Source organism: Anticarsia gemmatalis, chromosome Z (genome assembly GCF_050436995.1).
Source record: "Anticarsia gemmatalis isolate Benzon Research Colony breed Stoneville strain chromosome Z, ilAntGemm2 primary, whole genome shotgun sequence".
Lineage (NCBI taxonomy): Eukaryota > Metazoa > Arthropoda > Insecta > Lepidoptera > Erebidae > Anticarsia > Anticarsia gemmatalis.
In genome coordinates, this window is record NC_134776.1 from 16,410,985 (window position 1) to 16,427,003 (window position 16,019).

Here is a 16,019-nt window from a genome sequence, read left to right on the forward strand (position 1 = left end):
AAACTAAGACAACAGTTTTATAAAAGGAAACATAAAATAAAACATGTTTTGTTCTATATAATTTATTTAAAGTAACATTAATGACATAATTTAATTATAAATATACCATATTTGGCACTTACACTATTTTACAGGATAAAATCGGTTTACAAAAATAAATGGCACCAAATATATTGTACAACGTACACGTCTAAAAGGAACAACATATAAAAATATTATTATAACACGTAAAATAAAAAGGTATGTATGACAATCACATGGTCGAAAATAATAAAGACCTCGGAACAAATTTTATAAGGAACAATGTCTTTTCCAAAATTCACACGAAACATACATTTACAAGTGCCTACAAATTAATTACAATCACTATTGCTTAAATATTGAAATAGCTGCAGTATGCAAAAGCATTGCTTTGAGTAAATCAGCAATTAACAGATAGCTAGTACTTTTATTCTCAACGCAAACCGGTATGAATTTTAAGAACATTTTTTTTTACAACACGAATCTCAATAGTCTATCAAATGAATTTGTAGGCACATTACGTTTTAAACATTTGTCTTCTATTTTTGTACTAAATGTACTTTAAGCTACCAATGCGAAAAATATGGAACTATATCTATGTGCAATGCTGTAAATATATTTATAATTGTATATAATATAACTATTGCCACACGTAAAATACATATTGTTTTAAGGTCACTTCAATATTTCTCTCTGTTTCTTATAGATATGTGAAACCAGTAAGCGGGTGTAAGTGATTTTACGTTAGAAAAGTGCTGCAAGAGACTTCATGCTATATTTAGTTAAAGATATAAGTGATTCATACAGAATACAGATCTATGCAATAAGGTATACAATGGCAAGTTTTGCCAAGAAGATATACGTCACCGCAACGCATTTTACGTGCATCCTCCCAGTTAAGTCATGTGTAGTACGACAGTTTTTCAAACGGTCGCGGCGTACGGTGTTCCATTAAATTATATCATGGTGGAATTCGTGACTCAAAGTCATAAGATTAAAACAACACATTAAAACAACGACAAGAGAGAACAACAACAGAAAACGAAGAAATTTATACAAGTAGTGTGCAAGCACTCTTTCCAGATCAATAAGTATAACCGAGAAATAGCTACAACCCGTTTAGTTTAAATTTGACTGCACTCAGTAGCCCTTGAGGTGTGACTAGTTACACATTTATTACTAACGTAAAACCACTTCAGCAGTGAGAGTGAAAGCCTGAGAAACGACAAAGTTTGATAGCTTAACTGGGCAGTTTAATCGTTTATTGCAAGTGTTTACATTGTGCATCTCATTTAGACAAGTTCGTGATGAAAAGTCGTTTTAGTATGTTTTCTCTTGAAACTCATTTACTGTGGTCATATTATTGCATTTGGCATGCAGTAATTAGTGGCATCGTAAAGGCTTTACTTGCACAAATACGTTTGACATCACTTTTAAGTGTCAATTGAGATGCGCAATATAGGGCAACGTAGAGAATTCAACTCCCGCTAAGTTTAATAACACTGAGCAACATTAATAGTGTAAACGTACTGTAGGTACATAATAGTAAGATTGTTTTTTATGCATGAATATTAAGGCTTAACTACACACATTCGGTTCGGCAATATTTATCGAACAACAAAACTGACTCGACTCACTTGTTTGGCTTGTACCGATCGGTAGCTCGATTCTCTACTATTATCGACTACCGACAACAGACCTGTCAGAGAGAAATTTTGTATGATAATCTGATCAGCGCCTCTGACGGGTATCGTGAGAAATGTTTTGGCAGTACATTCTAAATGTCAAAATTTCTATGGCTAGCCGGTTGTCGGTCCATCTACGCATATTAGATTTTAACGCCTGATTAGGCCGATTAATGCCGAACCAAATGTGTGTAGCAAACCTTACATCCATTATGAAACAATTTTTGAGAATCTGAACACATATAAACAAACAATTTCGAGTGATAAATAGTAAATATAAGACTAAACAGTGCATTAACAGATCAATTATATTTCTACATAGGCCTTGCGTAGAATTATTGAGACTACTACTCCAATATACTAGCTAAGTGAGGAACCTTGGATTTATAACTAGAATCGTAAAATTGTGGAAATGCGAAATCGATTAGATTTTGAGCGTACTACAATTGTTTTGCCGCACTAACAAAATTGTACTGCTGATTTGTAAAAAAAGGAATTTAATTATTATAGACTAGCTGACCCGCGCAACTTCGCCTGCGTCACATAAGAGAGAATGGATCAACATTTTCCACGATTTTGTAACACTTTTTACTGTTACTCTGCTCCTATTGGTCGTAGCGTGATGATATGCTTTTTCACGAAAAAATATTCTCAAAATTATTTATATCTCTTAATATAACAAAATCGCGCTCAGGCATATCCGCCATTAACAGTTGCCATGACAACGGAATTTTGTTAATTCAGTGTCATTATAATATTGAAAATTCGCGACTTCGTTCGCAATCTGAATTTTCCCGGGAAATGCGTCATTTTCCCGGGGTAAAAAGTAGCCTATGTCCTTTCTCGGGTATTAAAATATCCCCATACCAAATTTCATGCAAATTGGTTCAGTAGTTTAGGCGTGATTAAGTAGCAGACAGACAGACAGACAGACAGACAGAGTTACTTTCGCATTTATAATATTAGTATGGATTAATACCTTATTCATGAATATGTTGCTGAACGCAGAACTCAAGAACACACACTTTCTGTAAAATTGTCTTCGAGACACGGAAAAGATTTTTATAGAGAGAGAAAAAACACAAGGCAAAGAAAATTCGTGAGCAATTATATAAGCTTCTCTTCTTGCTGTGAATTCGCCGCGCACGTCACTTGCACAGAGTCCCATAGCATATGCGTGTTCGTACGCTCGACCGACGTACGCGACCGGCGTCAGAGTGAGAAAAAAGTCTTAGATTTCTTCACTGCAGTACAATACTGACAATTCGCGGCAAAAAAATCATAGTACCGGAATAGCGCCCTAGCCTAAATATTTGTGCTTTTCTAATTTATTCGTTAACACGAGTAACAATTCACTAGTGCAATAGATTAACAACATTTTTAAATGATAATGATTTATCTTTTGGGCTATTAGCGTATAAGTAATACGCTTTATAAGATGTCAAACATCTAAACATGTTTTGCCCATTGCATTCCCATCGTTTATAAGTGAATTGTTACACACATTGCGAAATCAAGTGAGTAAAATCTGTCAATTCAGTCAAATTGCATTCAATTCCTTTTGGATCTCTATATCTAGTGAGGTACTTATTAATTTTACAATAAATTGTTAAAGATTTTTTTCTCAGAGCATTTACACACTGGACGTATTTATTTCATGACATACGAAATAGTTTCATTCATACCTACAGACATTGCGTGTCTAATACGACAACTGCACAGAAGCAGAGCGTCTGCTTTGACAACAGCTTTCAAAATGTAAGTAACCGTTTACTTTAGTGACTTTTTTCCGTACCTGCCTTAGCTGGCCTTTTCGCATACGAATACTCAAATCAGCGTAGAACAAATATACGTCTCGTGCGTAAATGTTCTTGAATTCTTCTCAATTTAGTATTCAACTATTCGACATTAATTACAGATTAATTTTGACTATATTTCTAGCGGGATACCTACCAATTTTTAAACGCGAGGCCTATTGCAGTGACTAGAATATAATATATAGATTGAAATTTATTGCTAAGCGTATCAGTAATAACTAGAATGTAGAAATATATTTAAACTATGTATCTTATAGTAAATATTGACGAGATTTGATTTTGTTTGGAAGCGCTGATGTATTGTAAAGCCGAGCTTTGCTAGCATATTATCTTGCAAAACGTCTGTGCCCTTGCCAAACCCGATACGTGCGTTTTAAGATCTTTTCAGGCCCGAATCGACCCGAAAACTGAAAAATTATGTAGAACAAAAAAATACAAATCACGTATTTTGAGACAAAGGAAAACGCTAAAATATAACGACGTAAATAATATGAAAATAATAAGTCTCTCATCACTTGAGACCGGAAGCCGACTCCAACATAGTTGGAAGAAAGGCTAGGCTGATGATGACTTGGAGCGACTGCTAAAATCCATTGTATCGTTTTGAAAAGTTTTCAAAATGCACATATCAGGATTTACAAACACATCGACGAAAAGCTGGCTATTAATTTTATTGCAAGCTTTACTGTGTTTCATAATTATTATTGCCATGATTTTAGTTCAACAAGCTGTTTCTTTGTTTGACGATTAACAACAGTTTTTCTTGCGTTTTTCATATTTCTGAGTCGTAATAATATAAATAACATCTCTTTATATTTCTATAGCTAAGAATATAGTACTGTTCAAAAATATCTAATTATTTATGGGACAATATGATTTCGGTAAAGTGCATTAATAAATTTATATTTTTAAATGTAAAATATTGCTACATTGAATTGAGTATAGTGCGATATTATAATATATATATTTATAGCAGTCTACCGTTGGTGCTCCGTGTAAGTATTTTACACGGAGCCCATTCCACCGTATCTATGGGCTTCAAACCACAGGATTTATGTGGTGGACTCAAGGCCTAGCACCTCCCTCTTTCTGGAGGAGACCCTTGCTTAGCAGTGTGAGGAAAAAAACTATAATAGTTGCTGAAGGTATTATGTCCAAAGAATATTATAAACTGGACATTGTGTACGTCTCTTTATTTCACATGTTTCTCAATGCTACGAGAGAAATGTAAACTCATAAAAGTTGTCTCAACCATACAATATACTCGGTCGCTAATCTCTGAATATTACTATAATTCATCCACAATTTTTATCCCCATCAATAGTTTGGTAAAGAATATTTAAAAATAAATAAAATTCATGATTTCTAATTAATATAACATTCAAATGTCAAAAGAAAATAAAAGCACCTATAAATAATAACAAATTGATATTCATTTCATTATATAAATAATTATAGAACATGATTAAGTTGATAACATACATACGCGCACATATTGCTTTTTTAGCTGCCTTTTCTTAGTTAATTACGCTCACCACCGAGTTTACCGACCGAGAGCTCAATTTATATTATCCGCCAATGTATAATTATTTTTCTATGCATTAAAAATGTCTTTTATCAACTTTCTCTAATGAATAAGAGCAACTCGTTTAACTGTACACGAAACGGTAGACTGCCAATTTAAAAACATTAACTAGATTTTCTAACAAAACCATAAATCACTATAAGATCTCAAAATCTTAACAATGTTTTAGTGCAAGCTAATTTCACTAGCATATTGCTTTCTCTCTAAGCCACAACAAATATTTTAGTACTCTTGCCAACTTAGCAAAGCACTTTTGTACCAAATGCAGACATCCCAATTTCATCCATTTAATCGAATAATAAACCTTTTTCGATTACCGTGTTTCCTTTTTTTAACTAGCAACACCACTCACCAGATTGAATCGGGCAACACTACATACTTGTCATTTCGCACGCAGACGTCGTTGGAACTGGACGTCTATTCGGAATGCTCATCTTGCGGGGAACGGGAACGTTTGCTTCGCACCCTCCGCCTTGAACCGCTTTCTTTGTTTTTGTAATATAATGCCGTGAAAAGGACCCCAGAACTGAGCAGTGTTGACACAGTAAAGTTCAGCATCAGCTTGAAGTCTGCCGAATCTACGTAGACTGTGAAGATCCTGGCTGTAATGGAAAAGTATACAATTTTATTATAGCAAGTTAAACGATCGGTGGGACCTGCTAAACTGTTGTCACAGGTTTAATTCCATCAGAGAGTATATCTTTGTATATTCATAATAGTTTCGTGGCATATGTTTGAAAAGAGTATTGCATTACGAAATCCGTAGTTCAAGTAATCTTTTCTTAGTCCTTGATAACTAATTTATTATCATCCACTTGCCTTAATCTCATGTTATTTCTGGGTGGATTAGTCATTTATTTGGCATTTTTCAAATCGCATTACATTAGTATTATTATCATTAATGCTAAATTTTAGATGTTTGTTCCTCAATAACGTCGGAGAGTATTTTATTGAAATTTGGTACACAGTTACACAGATAGTTTATTACCTGGATTATGATACTTTTTACTCAAGATAATCTTTAAATGCGGAAGAAGTTACGGGCACAATCAAGTTTATAAATGCACATTTGTGGCTATCAGTCGTCAACTTATGAATAGGTAAACTTTAAAGTAGAAGATCTCACCTAAATTAGTTGCTACGGAGATGACCCACGTAGTAAGGGACACAGCATCTGCGTTCTGTGCCTTTATGATGCCGTAGATGTACGTGACTTTGGCGAAACCACTGAGAGGTGTGCAGAATGGCTGGAATCAAACAACATTCTGTTATAATCAACAATAAAGAAAATTAGAGCACGTTATCATTAAGCCATTTTATTACAAAGGTGTATATCGATTTTCGGCGGAAATAAAAATAAAATTATTTCCGACGTTACGCCCAAATTACAGTGGCTCTGGTCTCGGGGTGAGGAGCTTCGTCCTGTAGGTGTTCTAAATTATTTAAAATAGCATTATTATCGCAAACTAGAATAAAGTGAGTAATTCAACGAGTGGCGACTGTTTACATCCGTTTTTGTTAAAACCTGTCTTTCGGTGGTATGAATTATACTTTTAAAAGAGCTTACAGAATTTCAATACCAAACGTAAAAAATAAATAGGAGTAAACTGAAGACATAAGAAAACTGTTAAAAGTAGTATTTAAAATCTCCTTTGAGTTAACTTTAAATTAGAAGTATAGTTGTAAATGTAAATGGTTTCAGTTACGTCAACAGTACAGTGTCAATGACCCGGCGATAACACGAATAATTTGAACAGCTGACTAGGAAGTGGCTAGATGCGAAACTATTACGGAGCAAAAATATTACATTTCATTACAAATATTGTAGCACTTAATGAGTTTACTCAATGACATAAAACAGAATGTTTTTAGTGTCATTAAATTCACTTGTTATTGAGTAAGAATGAATTATAGTTTTATAAGTTAGGTTATATCTTTGACACAGCATGATTTTTATAGCAGATTTGTATATAGGCACGCTGTAAATTATAAAACGGAAGCGAAACCACGCTGATTAGTCCCTATTATCTCATAAAACTCGTTTTAATTTGGATCATTTAAAACCAAAATTTTAACCATGCATATATTCTTATATCTTTTTAGAAAAGCAAAACAGGTGATCTAAAAACAGATAGTAATAGCAATACATCAATGTCGCATTTACTTTAAGAAAATTGATATCTTGGCCGGCACCCAGTACTACTTCATACAGTTTTAAATTGTAAAAAACACGGACGGCCGCGAATCGTCGCGACGCGGAATTGATAACAACATTGTCAGTACATTATATTTTATTACATAACGTATATATGTATATAGATGTTATATATCTCATGCTTCGAGAAAAATGTGTTTATGTAATGTTTGCAGATGTTCTACAGAAAGAAAGTGGATGTCTCTCATAATTTAGATGCTGGCTGCATTATGTGTGCATGCATGGAGCTAAGCTTTAAGATATGTATGCAATTATGAATGTAGATGAAATAAAAGAAGTAGAGAAGTAGCAATGTTCCGCATTATATGCCATGAATTTTGTGATTAATCATCTGCAATAGATGTATTCAGGCCAATGATGATGATGCGATTATAATGGCACATCGTTTGTGGATAAAATAATGCCTCGATCCCTGCGATCGTAAGTGTTACCTCTGGTTTTTGTATCTAGCTGTAGGTACAAATTTATACTAAACACTAAATTATATTATTTTACAGAAGCCGGGATGCAAGATAAAGATCACGCGGTCGACCATCAGTCTACTTAAGAGCGGATGAATACTGGAACATGACAGTTATGTTACAGAATTTTAGTTCACAAGTCCTATCTAATCTAATATTTTAACTTAAGTATATTGTATAGATAATACAATATACTTAAGTTAAAATATTAGAAACAAACAAATTATATCCTACTAATATTATAAATGCGTATGTTTGTGAGTATTTATGTATAGATGCTTACTCTGTCACGTAAATACTACGATGAAATTTGGTACGTAGGTAGCTGAAGACCCACAATAATACATAGGCTACTTTTTATCTACTTTTATCCCGGAGTTCTTGAGAGATAGGGATTTACACGGAAAGTTACCACGCGGACGAAGTCGCAGGTGGCTTCTAGCATGATATAAAAAAGGAGAGAACAGTGATTTAAAATTTGGCAAATAAACCGCAATTGTCATGTTCTCAGATGATATTTTCGCCAAAATTTTACGATATCACGCGACCGCTGTAATCGTAAAGTCGATCTAAGAATAGTGAATATAAATTGATAAAAGACAGTCTCATTATACGTTGGACTAGATCCAATAGACGCGCGATTGTTAACTAATTACTCATTTAACCTTTGAACCTGTGACGATGGTGCCATTCGGAAACCTAAGTTTTAACTGGTTTGTCACACAATAGTATATTCTCTATTTATTTGACCGCAACAAAGCTAGGACATGTAGAAGTTAGTTTTAAATTTATATTTATTCGTCATTGTAAGGAGAAGTCCATAATTCTCATCTCATACACTGACTTATTAAAGAAATGCGACAGTTGGTCTATCTACTGCGCTTTCACTTATGCTGCTAAATTGAATGTCATTCATTCTTTAAATTATATGTAGTTGAGGACTTGAAGTCCAGAGGAAAATAATGTTAAACACTTTTTGAAAACGCTATGGTAACTCGCATCGCGAAAATTTTATATTATTTTTAAGAAGCCTTTTCCCAATTGTTTCTAGTGATATGCAGTCTTGTTGCTGCTTGTATTAATATGAAGTCTGATTGTAAAAACTACTGTTGAATGTATGACCATACAAAGTAACTCGGCAATACTCAACAACAAGGAAGTGCGACATAGGGGGACTAATCTCAACATGAGGCGAGTAAGGAAATGCGCAGTTTTATTTGTTGACGATGAAACAACCAAAAAATAAACCCAAGCTCAGATGTACTGTCATTTAAAAAAAAGTACTCTGAAGAAGGTTAATAAGAATATTGTAATTCACACAATACCTACTAGCAATCCCGTTTAGGTGAATGGCTTTTTATTCTTAAATAGCTTGCAGATTGGATTCGAACTAACCATATTTTAAACGCAATTCCTATGACTTAACCAAATAGCCATAGACTCTGATGCGTGTAAGACCGAACGGCCAAGAATTTTGATAAAACCATTTTATTCCTTGTGTAAATTTTTCTTCCGAACTGTCAGTCAGAAAAAGTGATTCAGTAGGTCAGTTTAGCATTTCATAGAATCAATAAAACAAGATAATAAGATCTTGGATGAGCAATCTTACAAACAGAATTGTGAATAAGATGCGCTATTTACGAGTATATAAAACAAAGTCGGCTGAGTCATTACAAACACGCTCTCAATTCTTACGCTAACAAAGTGATTAGTGTCGTTTAAGTCTAGACCAATTCATCATACACGTTGTAGAGGGCTTGCTTTATACACTAACTAATTTATAATGTGACGAGAATTACTATCACGGTATTAGTTAGTCCGAAAAATATAGGCACACAATATAAATTTTGAGTGTTTACAAAATTCAAATTCTAATGTAACACAACCAATAAGGTGGGCTGATGGGCTCAAGGCCTAAACCCTCCATTAATTTGGAAGAAAACCATTGCCAAACAATGGGACAGTAATGGGTAAAAAAAAATGTATACACCGGCCAGGGTGGCCGACCCAAGGCTTAAACACTTCATCATTCTGAGGGCAGACTCTTGCTTAGCATTAGGACAGTAACGGGTAAAAACATAATGCGTATTTTCCTTAAAAAAGTGGTGAATGAGGGAAGATAAGATAATACAAAGATAATCTAATTCTAAGATGTCTTATCCATCACAAGTAACCATAAATAACTTTATTGGTACAATTATTGATAATAAGGTATTAGATTGGAATGTTCTACGTCAGCGTAAATGTACTGAGATAAGTAAAAATTATCAAATCTTGAAAGAAAACATTTCTAATGTACCGTATATCCGCATTTAAGGTATCTTTATCTCTTTAATCGTATCAATCGTAATTGTGCTGGAAACGCAAGCAATTAATTTTCAAGTTCAACCGTACTTAAGATCGGATAAAACTAGTTATAATTACTCAACTTACCACCAAATAAGAGAGTATGCTCTTCGGCAGGAACTCCAGCGAGAACCCGACAACGGTCAGGACATACGACACGGTGGCTATGGCCGTGATCGGCAGGTGAAGCAGGTTCTTAAACTTCAACACGTAATACGTCATCACGTACACTTGCAGCAGAATTATGGGGTACTCCATGTATGTCATCACTCCGTAGCGGTTCGTGAAGTTGTACAGCGTCATTATTGAAAATCTGGAATGTTTAATATCTATACTAATATTATAAATCTGAAGAGTTTGTTTTTCTGTTTGTTTGAACGCGCTAATCTCAGGAACTACTGGTTCGATTTAAAAATTATTTCAGTGTTAGATAGCCCATTTATCGAGGAAGGCTATAAGCTGTATATCATCACGCTGTGACCAATAGGAGCAGAGTATCAGTAAAAAATGTAACAAAAACGGGGAAAATTATGACAAATACTCTCTTATTTGACGAAAGCGAAGTTGCGCGGGTCAGCTAGTTCTACTATATAGCCTTCTTATAAGGTATCACTTCTAGTTTTGTCGAATTTCGACCGTAAAGCCTTTTGGCTATTACACCGTTATCAGCAGCTCAATCTTCTGCAACTATCGAATACCGACAACCGGCTAGTCATCGAAAAAAATTGTATGAAAATCTGATCAGCGCCTCTAACGGGCGTCGTAGTAACTATTTTGGCGTTACATTTTAAATGTCAATCGCACTCGATAGTACCGACTGAAGAGAATCGCGCTACGGGAAGTCAACAATACGAGATGACGGCACTAAGGTAATGACGATGATGGTAGCAGTGGAAGGTCTACCTGCAATAGTGTATTATGTGTTTGATTTTATTACAGCTCAAGGGTTTTCTTTCCAGTGTAACTATAGATGTTAAATCCATTTTTGGTAAGAAACTGAATTTTATGAATACGAAATCTTGGCTAATTTACTAGCCCTTATCCTAGCAGATGTAAAGGAGTACTAGGAAAGAGAGAGAGTGAGAGAGAGAGACTGGAAGCATGAGTTTAACACTTATGTACAATGTTCATGACATTTCAATGTCTGGGTCACATCGCAAATATTCATAAGCGTTAAGAACGAAATCTATAAACATGACGAATTATTGTTATCCTAAGGCATGAGTATTACAGATAATTCAAAGGCACACATTCGAGTAATACTTGACGTCATTTGTCACACATGAAACAATCTAGTTTAAATATTGCAGTTTTATGTTCAGATAAGCACTGCATTGCTAGCAATAAACTCGTAATAATTACGCCTTTTAAGCATGCTAACTACTTTATTGCCTAGCTGGTTAGAATACGATTTGCTGATTATAAGCAGCTATTTATTTTTACTGGTTCTTTATGAATAAAGATAAATATTTTTCATAATATCTAAGCTGGTAATATATATGATATAACATACATAATATAATTAATATTAGGCCGTTTTTTAAGTGGGTATTACATATGAGGCTTATAAGAAAGGATGTTAAATGCTCTTAGGTCAAAGCCTGGGAGTTAAGAACAGTTTTAAAAAACCATTTGAACAGATTTTACAAACTATTGAGGAATTTTCTTGAAAATACCAAGAATTAACACTAAAACCAACAAATTTTATGCACAGCAGCCTATGTATAGTATTTTTCATGTGTATATTTATTTCTTACCCGGTAATTTCCATTAGCATTGCTTGCACAAATATTCCTTCGGCCGACTGTTTCTCCCTTATGTACATAATCTGTGGCACTTTGAGGAACAGACATGATACTATTGTTATTGTGCTTAAAGCATTCGCTATACTTTCTAACATTTCGTGCTGCATCTTCACGCCTTCAATCCTGAAACAAGAGGAATTTATAAGCCTCAGGAGATATGATGAAAAAGTTTTATGAAGATAATAGTAAATAAAGAATTGGTCTTAAAAATGGCAAAAAATCATATTCTTGTGGAATGTTCTGACTGCCATACATATCAATTGTCACAACATATATTTTATAATTCAACTTATAGTTTGATACTGAGTCAAAAAGTTGCATACATAGATGAGACTAATGAGTATATTACAACCAAATGTTGCAAAATTGCAACTCAAATGTGTGCTACATAACAGTAAATAGATATAAATTTAATAAGAATCTAAATATGTGTCATATTAAAATATGTCTGTCAGCATAATGTTACAGCTTCAATTTGGTTTCTAATTAGCACTTATGCAAATGATGCTAAGTTTGTAGTTGTGGTATGTGGGACACCAGATTACAATAAAGATAGTCCAGAATTTAATTACCTAGTTAGTAAGCACAAAATAATAATAATTATATGAGTATTGAATAATAGAATAAAAAGAAAAAATACAGCAGAGAAATAACTTGAATTGTAAATAGGAAGGAGAGACTAACTACCAGTATATTCTTATGGGTCTAGTTAAATATAGAATTTCATTTTCATTTTATTGTTGATTGTCAAGTTCGTAAAGTAAATAAAAAAATCGTTATATATGAACTTTCCATAAATAATGTATCCAAAATTGATGCCTCTTAGTATACTTTTTGGTACACAAAGAACTTTTTGTTGGTTGTTCAACTTTATAAGAAACAAATCTTTTTACAGCTGAATTTCAGGTCTGGGTAATAAATAACACAGTGTTTACATGTACTTGGCATCAGTTTGTGATATTGTACCTATGACCAGTGTATTGCACTTATGACTTCTCAATGATATTGCTCTTGTTTTCGCCTAAAGAGGTGTATTTATAGATGTACGGAGTTCGAAAGAAAAAAAAGCACGAAATATTTTGTAGAATTTTTTCCTAATATGTATCCAATTAAGGTCAAATTTGACCTGAAACTAAACTCAGTAGAAATGTATTATTAATACTACAAACTTGAAATATAATCAACTATTCGATATTATTATGAATATTTAATTAGTCTCACGAAATACTTGGAATAGAGTATAGGAATAAACAAAACTTTTTTTTTTCTAAACATATAGCAAAAACAAACATACCTGTGGCTCTACACACGTAAAACACTTTCAAATTACAGTTCAACGATCTCAAAACTGTACTTTAGTAGATCCTTTTTAAATTCACGACATAAGCAGTACTGTTGCGTATAAAAATTTGTTTTGTACTGGATGTTTGCACTCGCGTCTTCTTTTTCAATAGACACGGATTATTTAGACGGTGTGTTGCCCTCTGCACTTGGCAAAGGTGTCCCTCCAACACTCAATCAAATCACCCGCTGTTTTTCACTTGATTTAATGCCAAGGCCAAAACGATTCTGCCTTTATCGTCCGCACTTACCGATGTTATTAAAATACACGATTTAACACGTCTACATACGGAAACTGTGTAAGCAAAGCATTCGAATATACTCAGCAGTATTTATAACAACTTTTTGCGGCATCGTTTATTTATAAATACGCAGGAACTTGGATTATAATCAAAGTATAAATTTAAACTAAATCGGCAAACCTCATTTTTTATAACATCATGTTGACGTTTTTGATTATAGTGTTGCCACCATTGAAAGAAAAAATCTACTATTTTTACTCAACAGTGCAAAGTGTTGTAATGTTTTCTTCGTAATTATTTTGATGAATTCGAATTGAATTCTTCCTAAATCATTTGAGTATTTGTATTGGCTAATGTGTAATGGCGTGCGCTTAAGAAAATCTGAGAAATATGTTTTAGCCCGCTGAGGATACTACGATATCCGTTCAATCGTAATCTGTAACTATGACTTAGATAATTATTTTCATGACGGTAAAAGATGGAAATTTGCAGTTCACAGCAAGAAAAAAAAGTAGAAATGCATTAATGAGGTCAACAAAATGAACTATCTTGTTTCGGTACATTTTACTATTATAACAATAATTATAATGTCCATTAAAAAGAAGAATATTTATCAACAATAAATATATTATGTAGCTTAATAAAACAAAAATACACAAGATTTCTTCTAAAGTTTTCAAACTTCTGTTTCCTGGCAACACACAAGGTCAATGACAAATTTAGTTCTCAAAACAAAACTAGATGGCGTAACGTGTATTCATACAGTCGAAAAACGTTTTCGGACATCGCATTACAAAAATCTCGTAAGTATTAATCTGTCGTATAATTCAATTTTAAGTTATGTTGGGTTATTTCAACACACATAATCAAATAATTATATTAGCATTATAAATAATAGTTAGTAAAGGGCATTTATGTACTTTTACTTAACCCAATCGAATGACCTGCTATCCGGTAAAGACTTAAGTCATCCACGCTTAGAACGTTCGTTGCAACTGGTTAAAATACAATATGACTAGGTAGGAATTTAAAATATTTTACGACAAACTAGTAAGAACGTAGTAAGTAAACTTTTATTACTAATTATTTCGAATACCTATAAATACACAAAACACCTACAATCAGCATTTACCCCACATATTCGTCCTAATTTTCACATTGAATTGTGATAACTTTACAGTAAAGTTATTTTTAATAAGCAGAAAAATAAAATATATAGTACTAAGTGGAGACACATGTCATGTGCCCTCATCTCAGAGCTAAGACTAAATTCTGATGAGATAACAATTAGGATTTAAATGGGAAGTCTCATTAAGTTAATAGTTAAAACCATCCATCGTATCAAAGATCATTAACGGCAATGTTTATAATTATGATTTTCTGTGTTTAAATGGATCAAGGCAGCTTATGGAATAATTAAATAGTTTATTAGGTGTATAGGCAAGTCCGGCTGGGGTACTGAGTATACAATTAGAGGTACCGCATCCTGGCCACTTTATGGTGACTGTTGAAGGAACACCGTCAGATTTTTAGTCGGTATGCCCAAATTTAAAGCCGGAACGCCTTGCCGGCGGGAGAGCCCGACAGACCCCCGCTTCCTCCCTGGGGCGGGACATGCAGTAATGCATTTTCCTGACGAAAAAAAAATGGTATAGGGTAGTAGACCGAAAGTTAAAAACTCTTGGGTGAGCTGTTTGTCTGCACTTGTATCAATCATCTTAGATATATTATGACATGGCAAATGAAACCTGAACCGGAAAATCAAGCAGCCCGAAGTAAAGTGCTTGTTTGCTATAGTTCCTGTATAATAATACTTTATTAGTAGTTAACTAGTGTATCAATAAAGACCTTCATATTTCTGACCCCTAAAACCTCGTCGGAACAATTAGATTTTGCTCCAACAAGATATTGGGGGATCACCACCTTAATCTCAAATGAAGAAATAATGATCAGGCTATTATAAGCCTTGTGGACTTAAACTTAGCGAATAGTTTGGTTTATCCACAATTATAATTGTTTAATCGTTAACCTATCGTTGATTAGTTATAAAACAAACGCGGGCTCAATTTATTGAACAATATCGACACAAGGAGTTTAAGAAAAAGTAATTTGTACTTAATAATTAATAGCCCACTAAGAATCAACCGTATGTTGCCTTACTCTTTACAAATATACTTAATTAAGTAGAACTGATACCAAACTAAAGTATAATAATTATTGGATCACACAATTATATTTTTCAATGGATATCAAACTTACAACTTCAATACGCTGCGATAGACTTCTAGGTACTGTAAACAAACTTAACGCAAAAAAATGTTCACTTGGTACTAACACAAATTTTTAAAGCCTTCTGAAACCTTTAGATATTCTTAATCACTATTATGTCATAACTTTTAAACTCTCGCGTTGCATGTTTTATGTATAATAGAATACGAGAATTAACGCGAACACGCATTTTGTTCACACATGTTCGCGTTTATTCCCGTATTCTATTATAC

At 33.6% G+C, this 16,019-nt stretch overlaps 1 protein-coding gene across 1 annotated transcript; it reads right to left on the reverse strand.

Moving 5' to 3' along the window:
• Positions 1-56: 56 nt before the first annotated feature.
• LOC142986491 (solute carrier family 66 member 3) lies at positions 57-13,673 on the reverse strand. The gene is made up of 5 exons (XM_076135011.1): positions 13,230-13,673; positions 11,888-12,058; positions 10,218-10,443; positions 6,235-6,355; positions 57-5,710 (listed from the first exon to the last, which is right to left on the reverse strand). The coding sequence occupies exons 2-5, from the start codon at positions 12,040-12,042 to the stop codon at positions 5,526-5,528; spliced, it is 687 nt and encodes a 228-aa protein (XP_075991126.1). The 5' UTR covers positions 12,043-12,058; positions 13,230-13,673; the 3' UTR covers positions 57-5,525.
• Positions 13,674-16,019: the final 2,346 nt, after the last annotated feature.